A 24824-nucleotide genomic window follows, 5' to 3' on the forward strand; every position below is an offset into this window, starting at 1 on the left:
GATCATATTAATTTTCAAGGTGGAGTCATTCTATATGCTAGTTCTGTGTACTTCTGTTCAATGACTGTGCAGTTAAAATACATTTTTTTTGATGTGTTTCCTTGCAGTGTCATAGACAGCACTGTTGGTGCCCAGCTATATGCCTTTACTACCTACCTTTTCTGAGCCCACTAGATTGACTTGCAGTTGCCAACAGCAGAACTCTTTGATTGAGGTCTTACTATGGTTCCTAGAGACCTGTCTGGCCCTGTGTGGATGTAATGGGGAATTCCTGTTCCCCAGAAGTAGGGTTCAGGCTTCCTTGCTAGCTCAGCTGGTAAAGAATCTGCCTGCAGTACAGGAGACCCCAGTTTGATTCCTGGGTCGGCAAGATCCGCTGGAGAAGGGATAGGCTCCCAACTCCAGTATTCTGGCCTGGAGAATTCCATGGACTATTCCATGGGGTCACAAGAGTCAGACATGACTGAGCGACTTTCACTTTCATTTTTAGAAGCAGCCGTTAGCCAATGTCCAACAGGAGATGATATTAGATGCCCCAACTCTCTTGCCCCTTGGTGAGGATGTCTGGAAGGTGTTTGAGTCTGTCTCCTAGAGTTCCCCAGTTGAATTAAGGCAGGGCTGCCAACTGTGGAAACTTGCTTATTAGTGAACCTTGAGTTACCTCTCTTTCCCTCCTTGCCTCACTTCCCCACACTACCATTAACATTTCCTTGGGTAACTGCAGACCAAAATCTAATCCTAGTCTCAGAGTCTGTGAGTTTCTAAATGCTTTCCAAACCAAAACAAGTATTCCTAGGCCAAAATTTACAATTTAACAATTTCTCTACTTTGGTGATGTCCAGTAGGAATATAACGCACACCACATTCATAATTTAAAATTTTCTAGTGGCCATACTTTAAAAAGTGAAAAGATGCTGTACACTTGAAACTAACACAGTGTTATAAACCAACTCGCATTTGATCCCTGGGTCGAGAAGGTCCCCTGGAGAAGGGCGTGGCAACCCACTGCTATATTCTTGCCTGGAAAATTCCTCAGACAGAGAAGGCTGGCGGGCTATACAGTCCATGGGTTGCATAGAGTTGGACATGACTGAGCAACTGAGCATGCATACTTCAGTTTAAGAAAAACTGAAAAGAGTTGCAATGAATCTTAATAATATAATTTAATGCATTATATCCAAAATATTGTATTAATATACAGCCTATAATATATTAATGATGTGTGTGTGTGTATGTTTTTGGTACTAAATCTCTGTAACCTGGTGAGTATTTCACACTTACAGTACATCTTCATTCGGGCTAGCTACATTGTAAACATTTGACAATCTTGGCCTAGTAGCTACCATATTGAGCAGTGAACAGTGGTGGTAAGTTTCCTACCATTGTAACCAATGTGTCAAAATTGAGAGACTTACTAGCTCTTGAATGTATAGAAGGCTCTATGGTGGGTCACAGTTTCTATTCTTAGCAAAGTCTTACTCACCTTCTCCTTTCCCTCTTAAGCTGAATAAAATCTCTGTAAATATCTAGAGTGATGGATACCTTGTTTAGTCTGAATTCACATATTTATTTTCTTTCAAGAATGAGCTTCTGGTAAAAATAACTCTAAGCTTATGGCTTTGTACATGTTTGCATGCAAAATATAAACAAGATGTTGAGCATCTCTATGTTTGTGTGTTTTCAGGCAGAGGGTACCAGACTTCAGCGAGAACTCCGAGGATACTTAGCAGCTATCAAAGGTAATGTGTATGGGTTGTTTACTGCATGTTACTAAGCACAGGTTGTTCTTGGAATTCAAGAGTGACAGGATCAAGTGTTAATTAGAAAGCCATTTGGCTTTCTGGCAGGATGGGTACTTGAGCACAGGTGTTCCATTCTACCCACTCCCCAGTTCCCATTGAAATGATAATCAGGATATATAAGGGAAAAATATGTGGGCCCTTATGCTGGAAACTAGGAATAAGTGCCTCCCATGTGCCAGAGCTTTCTAGGAAGAGTTGTTAGATAGAGTGACCTGCAGACCTTGTTTAAGAAAAGCTGCAGCTGGTTTCGTCCCAAGGGAGAGTAGGTCCCAAGAGCTGGACGCTCTTAGACTTGCACATAAGCCCTCTAGCAGGAGCGGGCGAGGGATGACAGCAGCATTAACGTGAAACATGGCCCTGAATTGCCTATGGCTTGTGGGGACCAGCTGCACCTGCAACCCTGCCACTATAGGGGGAAAGAGAGGCTCTGCTGTTGTTTCTAGTCACTTGATATTCAAGGCAAGGAAATAAGGCTAGTGGTGGAGAGTGGAGAGAGCGATTAGGTTGGGTAGTCCATCTCTGCCTCTGGAGATATCCAGTCCCCTGCACTGAGTCAGATCCAGGTGCACCCACGATGGATGATAAGACAGATTTTGAGATTAGTGGGGCGAGAATGGATCATCTGACAATGAGTCTTGGGTAAACTGGCCAAATACTCAGAAAAAAAGTAAGATTCCCAACCTCACTCTTTCTTCTCTGCTTCTTATTTCCAAATATAATGAAGATTTAAATATGTAGACAAAGAGATGCGCTCAAGTGCCAGAATAAAACACAGTAGACTTAATCTCCAGTCTCCGGCGACAAGGTCTTTACAAGGCTTCCCCAGAAGGCAGAAATTGGAAAGGGCAAGTTTGAGAGATTTGACCTCATTAATGTACACAGTGTTTAAAAAATTATTTTGACAGCATATTTTAATGAAAGTGAGCCAGGATATAAAGAGCTCAGTAAGCAAGCTAAATGAAGATTAATGGATCAAAAGAAAAACTGAGTAGAACATATGGAGAGAAAATTAAAGAAGATCTGTAGATGGGTAATAAATGTGAAAAATGCTTGTCCTGAGTATTCAAAGAATATAAAATGAAATCAAAGGGAGACGATGTTATTTTTCTTGTAAGTGTTCAAAGACATAAAAAGTTAAAAAAAAAAAAAAAAAAAAAGACCTCAAACAAAGCTGTAATACCTAGCTTTGGCAGAGCTGTGGGAAATGGACTCCTTTTGTACCCTTCTGGTAAGACTGCTTTCCTGAAGAGGGATTTGGCAAAGGCTTTTTATATGTGATTTTTTATTTTGTGTGTGTGTTGGGGGGGGCATGCCTTTTGATACACTAGTTTCATTTCCAATAATTTATTCTTAACAGTTTCAATGTGGATGTGTGAAATTGATTACAAAGTTATGGCTACATCATGAAACTCTTAATAAAAATTAGTCATAAAAATCAAATTAGTGAAAGTAATTTTCAAACTAAGATGTATTTAAGCTTTCATTATTTTATAAACCAGCCATATAATTTCAATTCACCTGACAACTCTATGAGGCAGGTACTTATTTTATCTTCATTTTATTGTTAAAAGCCAGACATAGAAGGGTTAAATAGCTTGTCTAGGGTCATGGGCTTATTAAACAGCAGGGGTGCAATGCATGGTTTGGTCTCTGTGTTTCCTGAGACGTTGCTATTCCCTGTACTGCCGTTGAACTATATAGCCATCAGTATTGCAGTGTTTCATAATTCGAGTTCATCTGTACAATGGAGTAATGACAACTTACCTCTGTTGCTTTTTAATGAGAGACCCAGGTTCGATCCCTGGATCAGGAAGATCCTCTGGAGAAGGAAATGGCCATCCACTCCAGTACTCTTACTTGGAAAATCTCATGGTCGGAGGAGCATGGTAGACTACAGTCCATGGGGTCGCACAGAGTCGGACACGACTGAAGCGACTTAGCAGCAGCAGCAGGCGGTGTACTAAGTGTCTTAAGCATGTTACTTCTTTGTCACCACCCATCACAGGCTAAATAACATTAGCCTTATCTTGCATTTGTAAAGAAGTAAGACCCAGAGAATTTAACCTCCACAATTCACAGAGGTCATAGTTAACTGCTCTAAAAAAGTTAACCTCAAATATTTATAACAGTTTGGTCAGAAAATAGAAGGCACTGTTGGTAATTCTCTCATTGTTGATTCAAGATTTGAACACAAGAAGTCATAAACTTTTAAGTCTAGGATTTTCTCTTTGTTAGCTGATTTTTAAAAGTGGATACTTTTGTTAAATGAATGAGCGAAATGGATCTCTTGTCCAAGACTATGTGTTTGGGTCTATTTTATTGTGCTAGTATGGAGAATGCTATTTAAAAAGATTGGCTTATTTCTTTTCCTTAATGTGGTCTGGAAGGAGAATCCACTGTGAGACTTGGCTCCAGGGAAACAATAAGTGCAGCATCAAAGAGACTCTTCCATCAGTCTGTGCCCTGCACCCCACTTCTGATGGTGACATCTGCATATGAAGGAGGAGGGACTGTCTAGTAGCTTTTCCCCACACATTTTGCTGATTGCATGACTAACAAACAAATCTCTCTTCTCTAAGAGAGATCTCTGTTTAAATGACTCTGGCTGAGGCTGGTTGGAATGAGTTTTTAAACAGTTTACTACAGAGTTTATCAGAATCCTTAACCCTGAATCTAATCTCCCTTAGGCCTGTGGCGTGGGCAGCATTTTCTACTGATTTAATTGTAGAATGCTTTTTTCTTCTCAAAGTCTTAGAAAGAATCAGCATTCCTGGGAGCGTATTTTGAGTTTGGGGAACACACTTAAAGATAAGGGTTATGCATTAAGTAGATTATAATTTGCTTTTTTCAAAGTGCTTTCATGCCCCATTTTTCTAGTTTTCACAAGAAGAACTCTAGCTAACTAATGGAGCAGTTTAATACAGGCAGCATTACAGGGAATGAGATCTCACCCAGTAGAGTGATGAGTTCTGGGTGCGGTCTCAGAGGCAACTATGGGATAATCCAAGCCTGTCAACTGCCTCATTTGTGAAATGTGCCAGATGTTCCTCAACTATAAAGCGCTCCAGTTGCTCTCGGAAGTCCCCCCACATCTCTGCTACTAGCATTCTATGAAATTGGATTCAATGAGCTCTACTCTCGGTTTTATTATCCCTAATCTCTGGGTGGCATTCATCCTGTGGGGCTTTGTTATTTCTGCTGATGGCTTGGACTTTGTAAGAGATCTTATGCTCTCATTGATTTTAGTAGCAAACATTGCATTGAGTCTCAGTTACGGGCCTGACACTGTTCTAGAAGATAGAGATACAGAGATGAATAAGACACAGTGTTTGCTCTCATGGGGCTTGTGGTAGAGAAAGCTAATAAGCAAAAAGGCCAGATATGCACAGTAATGTGTACTTTAAGAGAAGTGTGCTCTGTGCTATCACAGCAGAGAGTCCTCCCACCTTAGCTGAGGGACAGGAGACCAAGTCAGAAATGGCCCTTCTGCAGAACTTACACTGAATGAACCCAAGAAGGGGGCGTCCATGGTCATCAGGTGATAAGATACACCAGGGAAAGACGTTGATGTTGGAAAGACTTTCCAGGTAGAAGAAATCTTGGGTTTTATTCTGTCAATGGAGAAGGGAGTCCTTACATTCTTTTAGGTGAGGGAATGAGTCACATGATCAGATTAGCATTTTAGAAATAATTATCGTAATGGTATAAAATACAAACTAGAGGAAATGAAACTGGAGACTTTTTAGAAGTCTAAGCTAATAGTTTAATAATAATTATAGTTCACATTTATTGAACACGTGTGCCAGGCACAGAAATAAGCTTTTTATGGCTCATTTCATGTATAATTCCTGTAACATATGATATGTACTATAATTTGTTATTAATGAATACTTTGGAAAACTGAGGTCTAGGATGCTCCAAATTTTTGGTGAGAAGGAAATGGTTCCCATCCAGTAGTAAGATGATCATTCTTCTGTGTATGAATTTTGATACTTGTCTTATGGTTTTGGAAACCACTAATCTTTTAAGAAAATATTCCCTTCTCCAGGGAATTTTCTGCACCAGGACTTGAACCCAGGTCTCTTGCCTTGTGAGCAAGGCATCTGAGCCACCTGGAAAGCCCAAGAAAATATTGGCTATTAGATATTATGAAATGGCACTTAACATCTATTCTGCTTTAATGTTGCCAAAGTACTTTGAAGGAAACTTGGGTTTTAGCTATGTTTTTTCCTCTTTAGCTCTGCCACCAGAGGAAATTCTAAATCTATGCCAATCTTTTTGTCTTTTAAGAGCAAGACTTGTGTTTTGTTCACCTGTCTATCTGTCAGAGTATTTCCTATGGAGGGTTGTAGAAACAGCTTTTTGTCAAAATAATTTCTTTCCAAATTACCCACACCGGTACGTATCCACACAGCAATTAGTAGTTATTTTGAGCTGATAATAGACATATTTACTGCAATATTGTGTTTTTTTTGCCTCAGTGAGTAAGATCCTATATAATTTTATTTTAAACTTAAGTCACAGTTTCATTTTGCACCACAACGGTTTTTGTTCTGCAATACCATCACGCTTCTTTCTTCCTCTTAAGACATTAAGAGCTTGTCTATGTGCTGTTTATACCTTCCATCTGACTTGAAGAATTAAAAGAAAACTTCAGAAGCCTTTTGCCATCTGAATGATAGAGTTCTAACTAGTGATTCACTTTTGGTATGAATTTGAGGGGTGCATTCTTAGTATTAGTTTGCTTAGGGTTAGGGTTAAACATGGACATTCAAGATAAATATCCCTGCCACATATGGTCAGCGGTGACTGCATGTGGAGACCACATCGCAAGAGAAAGATTCTTCCTTGCTTGGATTCAGAGTGCTAGAGGAGGGATGAAGGTTTTTGCATTACTTTTTGTGGCTCAGTGGGAAAAGGATCTGCCTGCAATGGAGGAGACACAGGAGACGTGGGTTTGATACCTGGGTTGGGAAGATTCCCCAGGAGGAGTACTTGGGAGCTATCTCTAGTATTCTTGCCTGGGAAATCCAGTGGACAGAGGATCCTGGCAGGCTACAGTCCAAAGGGTCACAAAGAGCTGGACACGACTAAGCACACACACAATGCAACGTTTGCCTGTCTCTACACCTATAAGACTCTATTTCATCAGTGTCCCCAGAGAATTGAGTCATCACTGCTTTCCCACAGTACCCTGCTGGGCTTCATCTTGTGGTTGTCAAGTCATTTCAGCTGGTGTGGGTTGTTTGTACTTCTCACGGTAAAGGGCGTCCTTAAACATGTTCAGTGATGGAGAGAAGGTCACAGGCTTTCACACTTCATGTGACTACAAAACACATTCATACCTTTCGTGTGCAAAAACAAAATAGGTATCTGCATCTTACCAGGGGAAAACAAGGGGGATTGTCTGTCCCCTGAAGTGAAGTGAAGTGAAGTGAAAGTCGCTCAGTTGTGTCTGACTCTTTGTGACCCCATGGACTATACAGTCCATGGAATTCTCCAGGCCAGAATACTGGATCCCCTTCTCCAGGGGATGTTCCCAACCCAGGGATTGAACCCAGTTCTCCCACATTGCAGGAGGATTCTTTACCAGCTGAGCCACCAGGGAAGCCTGAGAATACTGGAATGCGTAGCCTATCCCTTCTCGAGTGCATCTTTCCAACTCAGGGATCGAACTGGGGTCTCCTGCATTGCAGGAAGATTCCTTACAAAATGAGCTATCAGGGAAGCCCCTCTAGAGAGAGGAAAAGCATTGTGAAATACCAGATTAGATGTTGACTCTTTTTTAGGGGATGGGATTAATATTTTATTTTACTTCTTAAATAATTTATTGAAATATATTTGATTACAATGTTGTTAGTTTCAGGTATACAGTAAAGTGATTCAGTTATATGTATGTACACATATGTGTGTGTGTACACACACACACACTTCTCAATATTCTTTCCCATTATAGATTATTACAAGATACTGAATATATTTGACTGTGCTATATAGTAGGATCTTGTTGGTTTTCGATTTATGTGAAGTAGTGTGTATATGTTAGTCACAAAATCCTAATTTATCCCTCCCCTGCCTTTCCCCTTTGATAACCATAGGTTTGTATTCTAAGTCTGTGAGTCTGTTTCTGTTTTGTAAATAAATTCACTTGTATAATTTTTTTTAGATTCCACGTATAAGTGATATCATATATTTGTCTTTCTCTGACTTACTTCACTTAGTGTGATCATCTCTAGGTCATTCCATGTTGCTGCAACTTGCATTGTTTCATTATTTTGTGCTGCTGAATAATTTCCCATTGTGTGACTCTTGTGCATATTGTTTGAGGATATACTTTGATCATTTCATACATCTTATTTTTAATTTCATTTTCTGGAGCAGAGAAAAATTTTTTACAAGCACCAAGCCAGGAGAATGGGCAGCTTGTGTTCTAAAACCTCAAACTCCTCAGATGCCTGCTATTTTGACCTTTTTTCTCTCACTATTGAACCCAAAACTGACTGCTTTAAATCCAACAAACACATGGTTGAATTTAGAGTGTTGCAGCTTTCAGTTAAACAAAAAACTTTCCCTCTTTGATTCATTGGCATTGAGTTTATGCGATGTGTCTTTTATTTCTAATGATGGCACTCTGGTTTTTCTCTCCTCTCCTTCTATCCAGCCCCATTTCATTTCTCCTAGTGACTAAGGCCAAGGCACCAACTTAGCCAGGTCTCACCTTCTGGCTAGGAGGGAGAGTTTGGGGCCAAAGTGGCACTTCTCCAGGTCACCAGCCAAAGGCTCCTCCTTGTTCTGTTCCCAGCCCTGAGTGGTCTCCACTGTAGTCCACACTTTACCTTCCATGTTTTGAAGGAGGGGCAGAGAGGAGATTGAAACAGACCATACTGCAGTGGGAAACTTTATATCTTTACTATTGTTAATAACCATATTTTTACAACATACCAAATTATACCAGTGATTAAAATTCTGACCCATAGACTGAAGAACTTGAAGTTCTCTGAGGCTTCTAACTTAAAACTGTATATATAGCTTTTGATAATATTGGGAAAATAATTTTTTTGAAAAAATGTAGGCCCCTTAAAGCAGTTCAAATATTATGCCCTAAAATCCTGTTGACTGTGCTTCTGTCTGCTTCAAAAAAAAAAAAAAAAGCTTTCTTTCTAATATTCAAATTCATTTAGGATTAATTTCTGGGACTCTGTCATTTTATAGAGAAGAGCTCTAGGTGTCCTGTACATTTATGGTTTCACGTCATTTAACAGGTGACAGCACCCCTAGTAGGATATATTGTTTTCAGAATAGAATGCCTTGTTTATTTATTTATTTATTTTCAAGATCCTGTGTCTGTCACTGTTACTGTAAATACAAGAAGGTGCATGCTGTAATCAGAATCAGGAAAGATGTAACTACAGAGGCAAATAGCAGCTGTGCTTGCCCAGTTTTTCCTTAGCAAGTGTTCAAGATTTTCCCTCTCACTTAGAAAAGTAGGGGAAGGAGGAAGAGACTTCGCCCACCTCTCTCTAACGGGAATTGTTTTTCTCCAATGCTAGGCATGCAAGAGGCTTCCATGAAGCTCACCGAGTCGCTGCATGAAGTCTATGAGCCTGACTGGTATGGGCGTGAAGATGTGAAAATGGTTGGTGAGGTGAGAGCCGATCACAGCGCTCGGGAGGCCCAGCGTGGCTTCCCTTCGGGTCCCACCATGTCCTACTCACTCACTTCATGACCCTCTCTGCACTTCATGGCCCTAATCAGGAGGGGACACCATGTACCCAGAAGGTGCTGTGCAGTTCCGCCATCCAGATTGATCCAAACAATAGTGAGGGGTGAACATGATGATAAAACGCACTTAAGCTGTGTGTTAAAGATTGTTTTTCTTCAACATAAGAGTGGCACTTTTCTGTCCCTTACTACACTTCTTAGCCCATTTCAGCAGGAGAATTGGCTCATGACATGATTTTATGTACTGCCCCTCCTTCCGCATCCCTCCTTGAAAGCAGGTACAGGAGCTGAGAAGAGCATCTGTTTCAGTTCACCACCCGCTGGTCCATTTGCCAGTCTGCAGGGCTGAGGACAGAGCTTGCTAGTAGAAATTTAACTAATGAAATACTTTATCCCAAGACATGTCTTAACACTTAAAGCTCACTGTCTAGCCCAGGGCTGTCTGGCTGTGGGAAGCAAGAAAGTAGTTCCCGTTGCTTTGAGGAAGGCAGGATGGGATGTGACACTGGGTGAGTTCTTTAATCTTCTTTGGCTTCAGTTTCCTCATCTGCAAAGTGAGAGTATTAATTTTACCTCCTAATAACACACTGAAAGCCTGTGTATTCACACCCTCGACCTAGTGCACAGTGCATGTGATTGTTACAGACATTAGGAATCCTGCTGTCTGGAGTTTTCTCATGACCGAGTTCTTTGTTAAAACAAAGAGTGGTTGTTTGTCATGCCCACTTCACGGGAGCTTGTTGCTTCTCATGAGGCATGGAAGACGTAAGAAATGTGGCCTCCACAACCCAGGGGAAGGTCTGGTAGGTGACATGCTGATCTTCTATGCAGCCTTTGCAAAGATGGGTTAACAACTCATCTGGGCTGCTCCCTGAAAATTCTGACACTCCCGTATTGATCACAAATCATAGTCTTGTTTTGACTGTGATAGAAACAGAGATTATTTTTTTAATGTATAAGGCTTTTGTTAGCTCTGTTGACTTCTTTTGAAACCTTTCAGGATGTGAATTGGGCAAAATCAGCCTCCACACACCATTTTTCAATGGTGTTTTGAGTAATTACATCTTCTCACATTTCTTAAATATAAAGACACTGTTTCAACAGCATGTTCTAAAGGCTTAACTCATTTGTAAATTTCTGATTAGAGGTGTAACATTTGAAATTCATCATGAAAAGAAGACTTTTGAAGAGAATGATAGAAGCTTGCATAAATGGCTTTTCAGAACACCGTGTCATAATTCTGTGTGTGGCAAATGCCACTATCTTGACCTTTATTCCTAAGGAAACAGCTGACATCCTGTGTTGGTCCTTGTGGCTCCCAGAATTTTGGGAATCTTCAGTTGCTGACCTAAATATGAGCTCTTTTGAAGGTGAAGCACCTGACACCGCATGTTCAGAGGGTCTGCTCAGAGAGAATATAAGCCTTTTTGTATAATGGATTTAAATTTTTTGGTTACATAAAGTCTTGAATAAGGATCTATAACAATTAGAACTGGGTTTTAAAGGGTGAAAAAGAAAAAGAAGCAAATCAACCATTAAAAAGTGGTTTTCAACAAGACAGAAACTTCTCTCCCATAACGGACATTGTGGCAGCCCATGTGTGGTGGGGGGAACCCACGACCATCAGGGGCCTGTCTTTGCATCCCTGATGTCATCTCTACTTTCAAGTGACTGTCTGATCTCTGGCTAACAGCACTCATTTCTGTCTTACAGTAACAGGAAGGAAGAAGCGTGGAGGACAAACCTCCCTTTAAGGACGTTGCCTTCAAGTCCATCCTGTTGGCAGAATTTAGTCTCATGGCTACACTAGCTTGCAGTGGAGACCAGTAAATGTGGTCTGAGTTCTAGGAGGCCATGTGCCTGGAAGAAACTGGAGGTTCTGTTACTAAGGAGAAAGAAAGGGTAGATGGTATCAAGAGACCCTAAATGTAGTGATGGGAAGAGTATAGAGTAGTGTTCTTGCACACTTGCTATGTGCTTGCGAGTCTGTGAGGCACTTTATGTTGTCAGTTTGTTGACTGGGTAAACTGAAACTCATTCTAAAGTCACAAAGCTGGGATATGTACCCTGTTCTGGTGAGGCAGCCTGGTGTCAGAGACAGGTCATGGGGTTCACATTCAAGGGTTGAACCCAGACTCTGTCATTTACCAGCTACATGACCTAGGCCAGGTTATGTATCATCTCTGGGCTTCAGCATTCTCTTCTACATAAAAATAACAGGAAGACTTTCCTCATAGGAATACTGTGAGAATTAAATCACACACACACACACACACACACACAGACAAGTGAAGTGTTTAACCAACTGCCTTGATGTCCATGGGTTGCAGAGTCGGACACGACTGAGCAGCTAATACTTTCACTTTTGGGCTTCTTTGGTGGCTCAGATGGTAAAGAACCTGCCTGAAATGTAGGAGACCCAGGTTAGATCCATGGGTTGGAAAGATCCCCTGGAAGAAGGGCATGGCGACCCACTCCAGTATTCTTGGCTGGAGCCTTCCATGGACAGAGGAACCTGGCAGGCTATAGTCCATGAGGTCACAAAGAGTCGGATGTATCTGAGCAACTATGACTTGACATAGTGACAGTAGTAGTCATAACAGTAATAATATCTGATAGTTACTGTGTTTATCATAACGGATACTCCATGCATGGTAGGGCCCTTTCCAGTATAACTGTAAGTTTTCTGCTGTCTGTGTGGAAGCTTCAGCAATGGTTTGTTGTTTGTATGGAGTGGCTTCTAATTTCATGGACTGCTTCAGAAGCAAGCTCTTTTACTGGGTTTCTTCTATTCTTAGCCCCAAAATCCATTTATAAGGATTCATAAGGGGCCTTCTGATGGAGAGGGAAATGGCAACCCACTCCAGTATTCTTGCCTGGAACATCCCTTGGACAGAAAGGCCTGGCAGGCTACAGTCCATGGGGTTGCCAAGAGTCGGACACAATTTAGCAACTAAACCACCAGCACCAGGGGCCTTTTGAAGTTTCTGTTGAATACATTCTTTATTAATTCAGAAGCAGAAACACATTTTTAAATGAGCTGAGCCCTTAGGTAACCTATATGTTCAGTTCAGTTCGGTTCAGTCGCTCAGTCGTGTCCGACTCTTTGCGACCCCATGAATCGCAGCACATCAGGCCTCCCTGTCCATCACCATCTCCCAGAGTTCACTCAGACTCATGTCCATCGAGTCCGTGATGCCATCCAGCTATCCTATCCTCAGTCGTCCCCTTCTCCTCCTGCCCCCAATCCCTCCCAGCATCAGACTCTTTTCCAATGAGTCAACTCTTCGCATGGGTTCAGTATTGTAAATTTGGAAATGGTAGCCAAATTAAGGTATTTTTAAATAATCCACATTCCTTCTATCATTTACTATCCAAGGAATTAGTACTTAATCTGATTTTATAGTTTCAGGCTTTTTAGAAGTTGGTGAAATGTATCCAATTAAAATAATTCTGCATTCATCCCTTTATTTCCTTTTTTCTTTCAGAAATGTGATGTGCTGTGGGAAGACTTCCATCAGAAATTAGTGGATGGGTCCTTGCTGACACTGGACACCTATCTGGGCCAATTTCCCGACATAAAGGTATTTTATTCTGTGTCTATAAAGGGAAGAATTTAATGGTTGCATGTACTTATTAAAAATGGGAAAGAGATAAGTGGAGTTAAAAGACCTCAAGCTGACATCAAAGACAGAAACTTTTTGCCTATTTAAGTGTGGGATTTTTATTCTGTTCCTATCAGTATAAAATGAAATATAGTTACAGAAATAACATTTTCTCCTTTAACGAACTGCTTCATCTTTTCTCTGTAGAATTCTTTTTAATCCTATATACCTGATCATAAATCAGAGCTACTAAAAAATTTCAGTCTATGTTCAAACCTTTTTATTATATGGGACTTGATAAGAATTTCCATTAGGATAAACAAGATCACGAGGAAAGGAGAAACTGCATGGCAAATGTAGTTTGTCATGAAGCAAACTACAAAAGCAAAATCTGATCTTTGTTCTGTTCATAGCACACCTGCACATTCTTAAGATGTAAGCATTTCAAATACATTAGCATCTGGATCTAAAAATATCCTGTCTAAAACATTTGTCTTATTGAACAGTTGGATTCATTGAAAGGGAAATACACAAATGAAGGACTGAATATCACAGATTCAGAGTTGACTCTCAAGGTAAAGATGGTTTTGAAGCCATCAGGCTTGTAGATAGCAAATGGTAGCTTTGATAGATCAACCCTCCAGTTGTTTTCCCAGCTGAAAGAGGACTTCAAGGTAAGACAGCCACATGCTGCCTTTCCTGTAGATCAAGGAGCCAGAAACACCATCCATGGGCATTTGCAGTATCTTACTAGGTGACCTTTGATGTAAAGTTCCATTTTTACCTGGTCTATTTTTTTTTTTTTTTTTTATTTAGCAGCTTACAACAATACCCATTTATTAGCTCACAGTCTATAGAACAGAATTCCAGGCATGGTTGCCTAACCTTTATAGAGATTGCTAAACACCAGGAAAATACCTGCAGTAATGTGAACTGGCTTTGGCCAGGAAACAGTGAAACTTCTTGGCCGAAATCAATGACATTCATTTCCTTGGCCCTGCACAGAAAGCCTAATGCTACTTGGCTAATACTTCAGTGTGTTTTGGGGAAGCCAGAGGCACCAGACAAGAACCTAAGTGAGTCAGACTAGATACATTAGCCTTGTTGACAAAATATCCCGGAGAACAAATCTAGATATCAATTCTCAGTGATGTTATCACCATAAGCAGCAGAACAATTTATTGAGTCATTATATAACTACATCCTAATGAAAAGATTTTAAGTCAGTTTTTAAAATTTTCTGAGAATTAAAAAGTTTTTAAATAAATTTTAAAATTCTGTACACAGAGTGCGTTTTGAGACATCTTCAGATACTTTGATAGGCATTGACATTTTGTGTTGGAATTTGCTGCGTTTATGGAGCAAAGATTCTCAGAATTATTATCACACTTTAGAATATTGTTTATGGGATGGTAATTAATCTTCATGAAAATCAATTCCCAGTAAGTCAGAAGGAGGTAAAAGAAAAGTTTGTCTTCCTATTGGAAAATTTTAAAGAACTTCGCAACTTGTCTAAATTATTCAGATAATATTTGACAGTATGACTTTGATAAGCAAATGAAAATTGTGATTGCCTACAGAAGAATACATTTGAGAAGTTGTTGGGTTTCTTTCAGGATCAAAACTTAATGCCATCAAGAGAAGTGTGAAGCATTTATTTCTTATTTGCTATGGTACTGCCCAGCAAGTTATTTGGAAATTAGCCATTCTCTTTAGGAGTGTAAAATTCCAGAAGACAAATAGACACAGAACTACTTATGCTGAAACATAGATTAAAATAAACTCCTGATGGATTATTTTGGTTTATGTTTTCAGTTTGTTGAAACACTCAGTGGGATTTTTACCTTTCCTGGGGTCCATGTGGTGGAGGGGCAAGCATAAAGATGATCCTCCACTTACTGAAACATCTTTACATGAGAGATCTGGAATCATTTTTCCAGCTGCATGCCCTGAAGATAAATGAAATATATTTCATGGTTTTACCTGCATCATGAAAAAAACCTACATAATCTCTCTCTCTCTGTTTCTGTGAAGTCATGTTTAGACTATTAGAGCATACACTTAGGGTTTCAACCAAGATAGAGAATTGTGAAAGCATTTCATATGATGAACAGTGAAGGGAACAGCAGTGTTTACCTTGGAAAAGAGAAAATTTGGAGTTGGAGAGTAGGTGGGAGAGCTGCTTCTAGTGATTGAAAGACTTATCTTTTATGAAAATACACAGAAGTATGCATTTACCCAGTAGCTGGAAGTTAGAAGTGGATATAGACTCCGTCGTTTCATAAAGTTAGTGTTGAGTTTTTATATAATGAATGGGTTATTGATGTAAAGGGGCTTATGATTAAAAATACAGTGGAGAATTTTCAAAGCTTGGGACACAGTTAACCTCCTTGACTCTTGTTAATATCAGCAGGCTGTGTGTAACCTCAGGCAGATTTCCAAATATTTACTGCAACCCATCAGCAAAGACTATGAAGTACTAGTTGTGAGGGGATGATGTTTGACTTTTCCAACTGTGATTGGCAGGGCACCTGGTGTTACAGTTTTTTTTTATACAGCACTGACATCTAACATCAGTGTTGTAATAAAAGCCAGCTTGTCAGTAACCCAGGCAGGCTTACAGCTGCAAGCTTTTACTGTAAAATGCGGTTTAGAGTTTATCTTGGCAGCCATGCCTGAGCCACTAAGCATATATCTAGAGCAGTGGGCCAAAATGAATTCCAAATTGGGAGTATTGTTGAAATTTTAAAAATTTCAGTAAATTATTTTCTTTGCTGCATAAGGTCAATTCATAGTGGGAAATCTGAAGTACTTTTAAATAAACCATTTAGTTCAACTATTTATTGGGACTTCCCTGGTGGTTCAGTGGTTAAGACTTCACTTTCCAATGCAGGGGTACAGGTTCAATCCCTGGTCAGGGAGCTATGATCCCCACATGCCTTGTCACCAAAATAAAACAAAAACCAAAAAATAGAAGGAATATTATAACATGTTCAATAAAGACTTTTAAAAAATGGTCAGCATAAAAAACAATCTTTTTAAAAAAACAAAAACCATTTACTATTAAGCTAGTAAATTTATTTAATAAAACTTACTATTGGATGGTTAAGTAAGATTGTATCATTTTCTATGTAAAAGCTATGGTGTATTAACCCTACCCTTACTTAGGAGATGAGGTTTTCCAAATATCAGATAGGTAAGGAAATAAGATTGGCTCTTCAAACACAAAAATATATGCATCAAAATGAGTGATGGCCTTCAAAATAATAACTTCTACCACAGTCAGCTGAACTCTGTAATTGACTTGTCAGTTACACAAGAAAATGACTCACATTATTTACTTCACTTCTTGTTTGTGAACAAAAAATAAGATGATCCAGTGTACCTTCCCAGGCTTGGAAGTGATTGAATTTTAACTCTTTTCAAAAATCAAATTTGTCTTCAAAGAATCAAGGTTTGCTTCTTGGAAGATATTAAAGGAAACTCCCCGCTCCCACCCCACCCAAGTCCACCAAACAGAGTTCTGTAAGCGTTTCCATAGCATCACACAAGGCCACTGCCTCGAGGGTCAGTGCTTCCTGGGAGGTAACAGATATTTGGTAAAAATAATGAGCTTTGTCACCTTATCAGACACTTCTCTCTGCTCTGCCTGGACTAATTCATTGCATATTTTAAGTGAATGTGATATATCAGCCAGATTTTTCGGTAACACCAGTTGGAAGTGGTCTGTGCAGAGAGTCAAGTAAAAGGGACTGAAAGCGTCTAAATGAGAGTAACTGCCTCACGCTGCCTGTCACCTCTCCTGAAGGGAGCCTGGAGGAGCAACACAGCAGGACAGACAGTATCTGGATGACAGAGTCTGTCACAGAAGCCTGGGCACTGGTAGAAGAGCACTGACCCAGAGTGAGGAGCAGGGAATGAGTGAGGCAAGTGAGGGCACCAAGGTTCGATATATAAGGAGATGGGAGTGCTCTGGTGGTCCAGTGCTTAAGAACCCACCTTTCAGTGCCGGAGATGCAGGTTCAATCCCTGGTCTGGGAACTAAGATCCCACATACCACGAGGCAACTAAGTCCGTGCTCTGCAAACTGCAGAGCCCACACGCTCCCACATACCACAGTGAAGATCCCGCATGCCACAGTGAAGATCCCGCATGCCGCAGTGAAGATCCCGCATGCCGCAGTGAAGATCCCGCATGCCACAACTAAGACCTGATGCAGCCAGAGATAAATAACTAAAGAGTAAGAAAAACTTACTTTAAAGTCAAAAATTTAAAAAAAAAAATCTTATTTGCCTTAAAAAAAAAAATCATTTCTGATACTCATTTCTTTGACAGCTCCGCTTGGTATTACAATTCTTATGTGGCTGTGAGTTCCCCCAAATGTTGTTTGTCTTTAAAAAAAAAATATTTATTTCATCTTTACTTTTGGGAGGTGTTTTCACTTAGAATAGAATTCCAAGATCTCTGTTGATTTTTATTTTTCAGTGCTTAAAAATAAAGCACTGTATTCTAGCTTGCACAATTTCTGAAAATTAGTCTTCTGTAATTCTTACCTTTGTATTTTGGTGTTTTTCTTTATTCTTAATTTTCAACAGTTTGGCTATGATATAGCTGGCTCTGTCTTGTTTGGTATCGTTCTCTCTTGGGATTCTGTGAGTTTCTTGGAACTGAATTTTGGTGGCTTCCTTATTTCATAAAATTCTCAGCCATTATTTCTTCAAATGTTTCTTCTGACTCTTGTTCTCATCTCTTTCTGAGATGAGAAATTTACACTATGTTAGACTATTTGATATTCTATTAGAGGCCTTTTGTGCTTGATTCTGTTTTTTTTTTTTAATTTTTTTCTCCTTGTGGTTTAATAAGAATAATTTCTCTTGACTTACCTTCAACTGTACAGTTTCTTTCCTCAACTATTTTATGTCTAGTGAACGAATGTATCCTCTCTGATATATAATTTTTTTTGTCTTTAGCATTTCCATTTGATTTTCATTTAACTGTTTCCATGTATCTGCTGAAATTACCAGTTTATGTATTTTGTTTACCTTTTCCAACTAGATACTTTAACATATTAGTCATAGTTATTTTAAAATTACTGATTGATACTTCCAACACTTGGGTCATGTTTGAGTTTGTTTCTGTTGATTGCTTTGTCCTTTCTCATGGGCCTTTTTTGTTTATTTTATTTTTTTTATGTATGTGTTTCAAAATCTTTGATTTAATGCCAGACTCCATGTATGGAAGAGTGAAGACTGAAATAATATTTATGCCTGAAAGTGGATATTCTTTGTTGTCAAGCTGTTAATATAAGAGCTAATTGAAACTTGAGCTGGATTTCAGTTTCGTTGTTGATATTGTTACTTTCAGTGCACCTTTGCTTTCAAATTCCTCTAGAACTGAGCTGCTAATGCCTTGAGCGTATAGTCTAACATCTATAATATTTTCAGACTCTTGAGTTCAAGTCCAATATTTGCCTCTTTGACCCACATTCGGTGGGCCCTTGCATGCGAGAGTTTTTATTATTGTTCCCGTTCCCCATCAGATTTCAGGAGTCCTTGTGTGCCTGTATTGCAGAGGGGCTTTCTACCCATACACTTATCCTTCCTCCAGTGGTAAGCAGCGATTTCTTGTTATTCAGTGGTGGACTTGGAGTGGGGCAGGGCTATTTATGTTATCTTTTTCTGGTCTGTCTTAAGTATGAGTCAGTTTCACATATGTGATTGGTCTAAGCAGGAGTTTGCTGCTTCTGCCCAAGTGAGATCAAACCTCTTCTTGTTATAGAACTCAGATCTTAGGTCCAAGAAGTTTTTATTTTTAAAATATTTCTTTATTTATTTGGCTATGCAGGATCCCAGTTGTGGCATGTGAAATCTTCAATCTTTGTTGTGACATGCAAACTCTTAGTAGTGGCATGTGGGACTCAGGTCCCTAATCAGGGATTGAACGCAAGCCCCCTGTGTTGGGAATTCCAAGCTTTAGCCACTAAACCACCAGGGAAGTCCCCAAAGAATGTTTTATGTTCCTCCCCTTTGGGTTGAGACTTTTTTTCCTCCCACCTTTCTGTGTATTGCAGTTATTTTTGAATATATCATATGGACCTGGGGAAACAATAGTATGGGAAAGGCTAGAGATCTCTTCAGGAAAACTAGAGATACCAAGGGAATATTTCATGCAAAGATGGGCTCAATAAAGGACAGAAATGGTAGGGACCTAACAGAAGCAGAAGATATTAAGAAGAGGTGGCAAGAATACACAGAAGAACTGTACAAAAAAGATCTTTATGACCCAGATAATCATGATGGTGTGATCACTCACCTAGAGCCAGACATCCTGGAATGTGAAGTCAAGTGGCCTTAGGAAGCATCACTATGAACAAAGCTAGTGGAGGTGATGGAATTCCAGTTGAGCTATTTCAAATCCTCAAAGATGATGCTGTGAAAGTGCTGCACTCAATATGCCAGCAAATTTGGAAAACTCAGCAGTGGCCACAGGGCTGGAAACAGTCAGTTTTCATTCCAGTCCCAAAGAAAGGCAATGCCAAAGAAAATTCAAACTACTGCACAATTGCACTCATCTCACATGCTAGTAAAGTAATGCTTAAAATTCTCCAAGCCAGGCTTCAGCAATACATGAACCGTGAACTTCCAGATGTTCAAGCTGGTTTTAGAAAAGGCAAAGGAACCAGAGATCACATTGCCAACATCTGCTGGATCATCGACAAAGCAAAAGTTCCAGAAAAACATCTATTTCTGCTTTCTTGACTATGCCAAAGCCTTTGACTGTGTGGATCACAATAAACTGTGGAAAATTCTGAAAGAGATGGGAATACCAGACCACCTGACCTGAAACATATATGCAGGTCAGGAAACAACAGTTAGATCTGGACAATGAACAACAGACTGGTTCCAAATAGGAAAAGGAGTACATCAAGGCTGTATATTGTCACCCTGCTTATTTAACTTATATGCAGAGTACATCATGAGAAACGCTGGGCTGGAAGAAGCACAAGCTGGAATCAAGATTGCCAGGAGAAACATCAATAACCTCAGATATGCAGATGGCACCACCCTTATGGCTGAAAGTGAAGAGGAACTAAAAAGCTTCTTGATGAAAGTGAAAGAGGAGTGTCAAAAAGTTGGCTTAAAGTTCAACATTCAGAAAACGAAGATCATGGCATCCGGTCCCATCACTTCATGGGAAATAGATGGAGAAACAGTGGAAGCAGTGACTGACTATTTTTTTGGGCTCCAAAATCACTGCAGATGGTGATTGCAGCTGTGAAATGAAAAGACGCTTACTCCTTGGAAGGAAAGTTATGACCAACCTAGATATCATATTAAAAAGCAGAGACATTACTTTGCCAACAAAGGTCCGTCTAGTCCAGGCTATGGTTTTTCCAGTGGTCATGTATGGATGTGAGAGTTGGACTGTGAAGAAAGCTGAACGCCAAAGAATTGATGATTTTGAACTGTGGTGTTGGAGAAGACTCTTGAGAGTCCCTTGGACTGCAAGGAGATCCAACCAGTCCATTCTGAAGGAAATTAGCCCTGGGTGTTCATTGGGAGGACTGATGTTGAAGCTGAAGCTCCAATACTTTGGCCACCTGATGGGAAGAGCTGACTCATTTGAAAAGACCCTGATGTTTGGAGGGATTGAGGGTGGGAGGAGAAGGGATGACAGAGAATGAGATGGCTGGATGGCATCACTGACTCGATGGATATGGATTTGGGTGGACTCCAGGAGTTGGTGATGGACAGGGAAGCCTGGCATGCTGCGGTCCATGGGGTCGCAAAGAGTCGGACCTGACTGAGTGACTGAACTGAACTGAACTGATGGACCCAGGGGATTCCTGTCCCTTCCCAGGGTTAGTTTGGTTTCGCTTCTGCTTCTTCCCCAGAATGGAGGATCTCTGCCTGGTGTCTCTGGACATGAAGATCTGTTGTTTCCTTCTCAAGTGGCATAAAGCTTTTGCTTTGTAAATAGAAAAATGAGCTAGGAAATAGGCAGGGCTTTGTCTCTACCCCTTGGCAGTCAGAGATCACCTCATTCTCACCTGCACTGCAAGGGGATGTCTTGTTCTCCAAACTCTGATAGAATCCGTTAGAAGCCCTAGGTAAGAGCTTGCTAATAAGTGCAAGTTACCCTCATGTCTTTTTATTTTTCGGCTGTGCCGGGTCTTAGTTGCAGTACACAGAATCTTTAGTTGCAGCATTCGAACTCTTACCTGCAGCCTGTGAAATTCTTAATTGCAGCATGTGGGGTCTAGTTCCCTGACCAAGGATTGAACCTGGGCCGCCTGCATTAGGAGCATGGAGTCTTAGCCACTGGGAAGTTCCTCCCCTGTGTCTTGGACACCCAGCTATTATTCCAAACTGACACCTTAGCCCACAGTGGATCTTTAACAATTTGTTAAAATTTTAGCTGATCTCTTGTCCATTTCCTAAAGGAAATCAGTCCTGATTATTCACTGGAAGGACTGATGCTGAAGCTGAAACTCCAACACTTTGGCCACTCGATGTGAAGAACTGACTCATTTGAAAAGACCCTGATGGTGGGAAAGATTGCAGGCAGAAGAAGAAGGGGATGACAGAGGATGAGTTGGTTGGATGGCATCACAGACTCAATGGACATTAGTTTGAGTCAACTCCAGGATGGACAGGGAGGCCTGTCATGCTGTAGTTCATGGGGTTGCAAAGAGTTGGACATGACTGAGTGACTGAACTGAACTGAACTTGTATTGGGTTGGCAACAGCTTTTAACTGCCAAAGGTGAAATGGTTTTTGTGTCTCATCTCTCCCTACAGGGACTCGTCCCTCTTTGGGATTCAGATGGCTTTATTGGCTTGTGAGTTTATGTCTCTGATACAGTCAAGACAGTTTATGTTTTTATAGACTATCCAGATATTTTTTTCTTGTTAGTATGGGAGTAACGTTCTTTGCAGCTCTCTATAGCCTAACTAGAAGTGAAAGTCTCTAGAAATCAATATATTCTTAAAGCTCCTCAGATATTTCTAACAAACAAAAGGGTTGTCAAACACTTCTAGGAAAAAAGGGTTTCTTAGGGTTTATAGAACTGCTGTTAGTGTGAGTGCTATTAGAATTATAAAAGCAAATCCTAACACAGTCTTTGACTGTCTTTAAAATGGAACATTAAAAGGTTTAGAATAAAGACTAATAGAGAGTATAGGTTGATGTGCTTTCCTCCACCAATTCTGGAATTTCTCTGGTCTTTGACTGCAAATTCTGCCTTCAGCTCTTAATGATTGTCCTAATTATTATCAGAAGGGAGGTATTTACCTGATGGTAGCCACACAAATCCCTAGTGGTAAGGAACCTGCCTGCCAATGCAGAAGGTGCAAGAGACTCGGTTTCTATCCCTGGTTGAGGAAGATGCCCTGGAGTAGGAAATGGCAACCCACTCCAGTATTCTTGCCTGGAAAAGTCCATGGACAGAGGAGCCTGGCAGGCTACAGTCCATGACGTCACAAAGAAATGGACATGACTGAATGCACACAGACACACACACCTTCACACAAAGGATTGAAGACAGTAGTTTGATTTCTAGCAATCATCTGTCTACTGAAATTCTGGTTCACTTCAATCTCCAGCTACTCTGGACAAGGAAAGTGCTTTGGCAGTCAAGAAGAGAATCTGTGACTGTGTCTCTCTCTTAGTGCTTATGTTTCTCCATTGGCAGAATCGTATCGCCAAGCGCAGCCGGAAGCTGGTGGACTACGACAGTGCCCGCCATCATCTGGAAGCTTTGCAGAGTTCCAAGAGGAAGGATGAGAGTCGCATCTCTAAGGTAGGGACCAATCCACTGTTGTTACCAGTCTCTGTAATCTATGACCTAAGCAAGTTTGCTTCTGAAACGAAATCTCTCTTTTCTCACGGAGACTGGAATCAGGACAGAATTTAAAAATTGAAATATGGGTCTTGTGGGCTGCTGTCTATAATTCTGTAAGTTACACTAAGGGTTTTCAGGCCCTTGGTAGAATTCACTTGGGTGGCACTGACTCACACATTTTCATCATAATAAATGTTTCCCCCTAACAGTACTGCCTGATCATATAAAGTAATGTGTCCTTACACTCTTTATGTCACCGTGGTCCATGTGTGTGCATGCTAAGTCGCTCAGTCATGTCCAACTGTTTGAAACACTTTTTGAGACACTGTAGCCTGCCAGGCTCCTCTCTCTGTGGGATTCTCCAGGCAAGAATGCTGGAGTGGGTTACCACGTCCTCCTCCAGGGGATCTTCCCGACACAGGGATCAAACCCACGTCTCTATGTCTCCTGCATTGGCAGGTGGGTTCTTGACCACTAGCATCACCTGGGAAACCTGCTGTGGTCCATACTTGATGCCAAAATGAAGATTCAACTGGGAAATCAAGTATGAGATTCTCAGGCGTAACTTGTGCTTGAGAGTACAGATGTGTGCTACAATTGCTTGACATTCATTTTCTTTGAAAGAACCCATTTCCAGAGCTTTCTCCATGTATGTCTCCAGTCACTGACAGCTCGTTGGAGACACCTACTAACTTCTCTCTTGGCTTCCAGTCTTGTCTCCCCCCATCTTCCCACACACAGCTTCCTGGATCACCTTTCTACTGAACGTACCCAGATCTAATTTCTCCAATGCTTAAGTCTTTTAATGGCTCCCATTGCCTGTCAAAAAGTTGTAAATTCCTTAGCATGGCCTATGCAACCTTCACAGCTGGTTTCTGACTCACCTCTCCATCTTGTCAGCTTTCAAGTCTTCTTTCCCCTGCTTTCTTCCTCCACACAAACATCCTAATCTGGAGCTTCTGTGACCTACACACTGGCTCCTAAGCAGTCACTGTAAGAGCTAAGTTTCATGTCAGGCCACTGAGAAGCAAGGCACTGTGTTCAGCACTTTATTTACATCCACTTTCCTTAATACTCACAACACCTGTGAGGTGGACATTGCTATGTTCATTTATGGATCTTAGGTACAGAAAGGTGGTAAAGAAAGTCCACATGGTAAATGAATGAGAATGCCAACCCAGGCAACTCCACCTTATGTGTTGTCCACCATTCCCCACCACTTCATTAGCAAACAGGTGCTCACTGTTCAAGATTCAGTATCAAGTTAAAATATCACCTTTTCCATGGAACCTTCTCTTATTCTTGCACTGTCTTTCTTAATGGCATGCTCCATAATAGCTTATAAGCCTTCTCTTATAGTGTAGTTACTTAGACTGGCCACTAGACAGGGAATTTCCTGGGAAGCATCCTGGCCCAGTATCCCAGCAGAGCATGTAACAGTGTATGTGACAGGCGGTTAGTGCAATTTTGTAGAATGAATGAATCTGCCAGAGACTGCAAGAGCAACCATTGTAACGAATCTTTTATTGAAAATGATCATGTGGATTTTAACCAGATTTTTCTCCTTTCCAAAGTGTTCCAGGATGCTGTAAAGCTATTTCTATTTTATATTAAATGTTGTTGTGTCTAGAAGTGTGGTATGCATGTGATGTTTCAGTGTAAACATGTTATGTGTCATTTCTAGGCAGAAGAGGAATTTCAGAAAGCACAGAAAGTGTTTGAAGAGTTTAACGTTGACTTACAAGAAGAGTTACCATCATTGTGGTCAAGGTAAAGATGGTTCTGTATATGTTATAAGTGCAGGAATAGTGAATATTACTTGTCTTATTTCCTGTGATGCTTTAGCACTCAC

General features: G+C 40.5%; 1 protein-coding gene across 1 annotated transcript in view; it reads left to right on the forward strand.

Moving 5' to 3' along the window:
- Positions 1–24824, forward strand: part of AMPH (amphiphysin) — a 210082-nt gene that overhangs the window by 119467 nt on the left and 65791 nt on the right. Inside the window, 5 exon segments of the mRNA XM_052638380.1 lie at positions 1689–1739; positions 9353–9447; positions 13013–13108; positions 22823–22930; positions 24657–24742. Coding sequence (XP_052494340.1) covers positions 1689–1739; positions 9353–9447; positions 13013–13108; positions 22823–22930; positions 24657–24742 — 436 coding nt within the window.

This window comes from Budorcas taxicolor, chromosome 4 (genome assembly GCF_023091745.1).
Source record: "Budorcas taxicolor isolate Tak-1 chromosome 4, Takin1.1, whole genome shotgun sequence".
Classification (NCBI taxonomy): Eukaryota; Metazoa; Chordata; class Mammalia; order Artiodactyla; family Bovidae; genus Budorcas; species Budorcas taxicolor.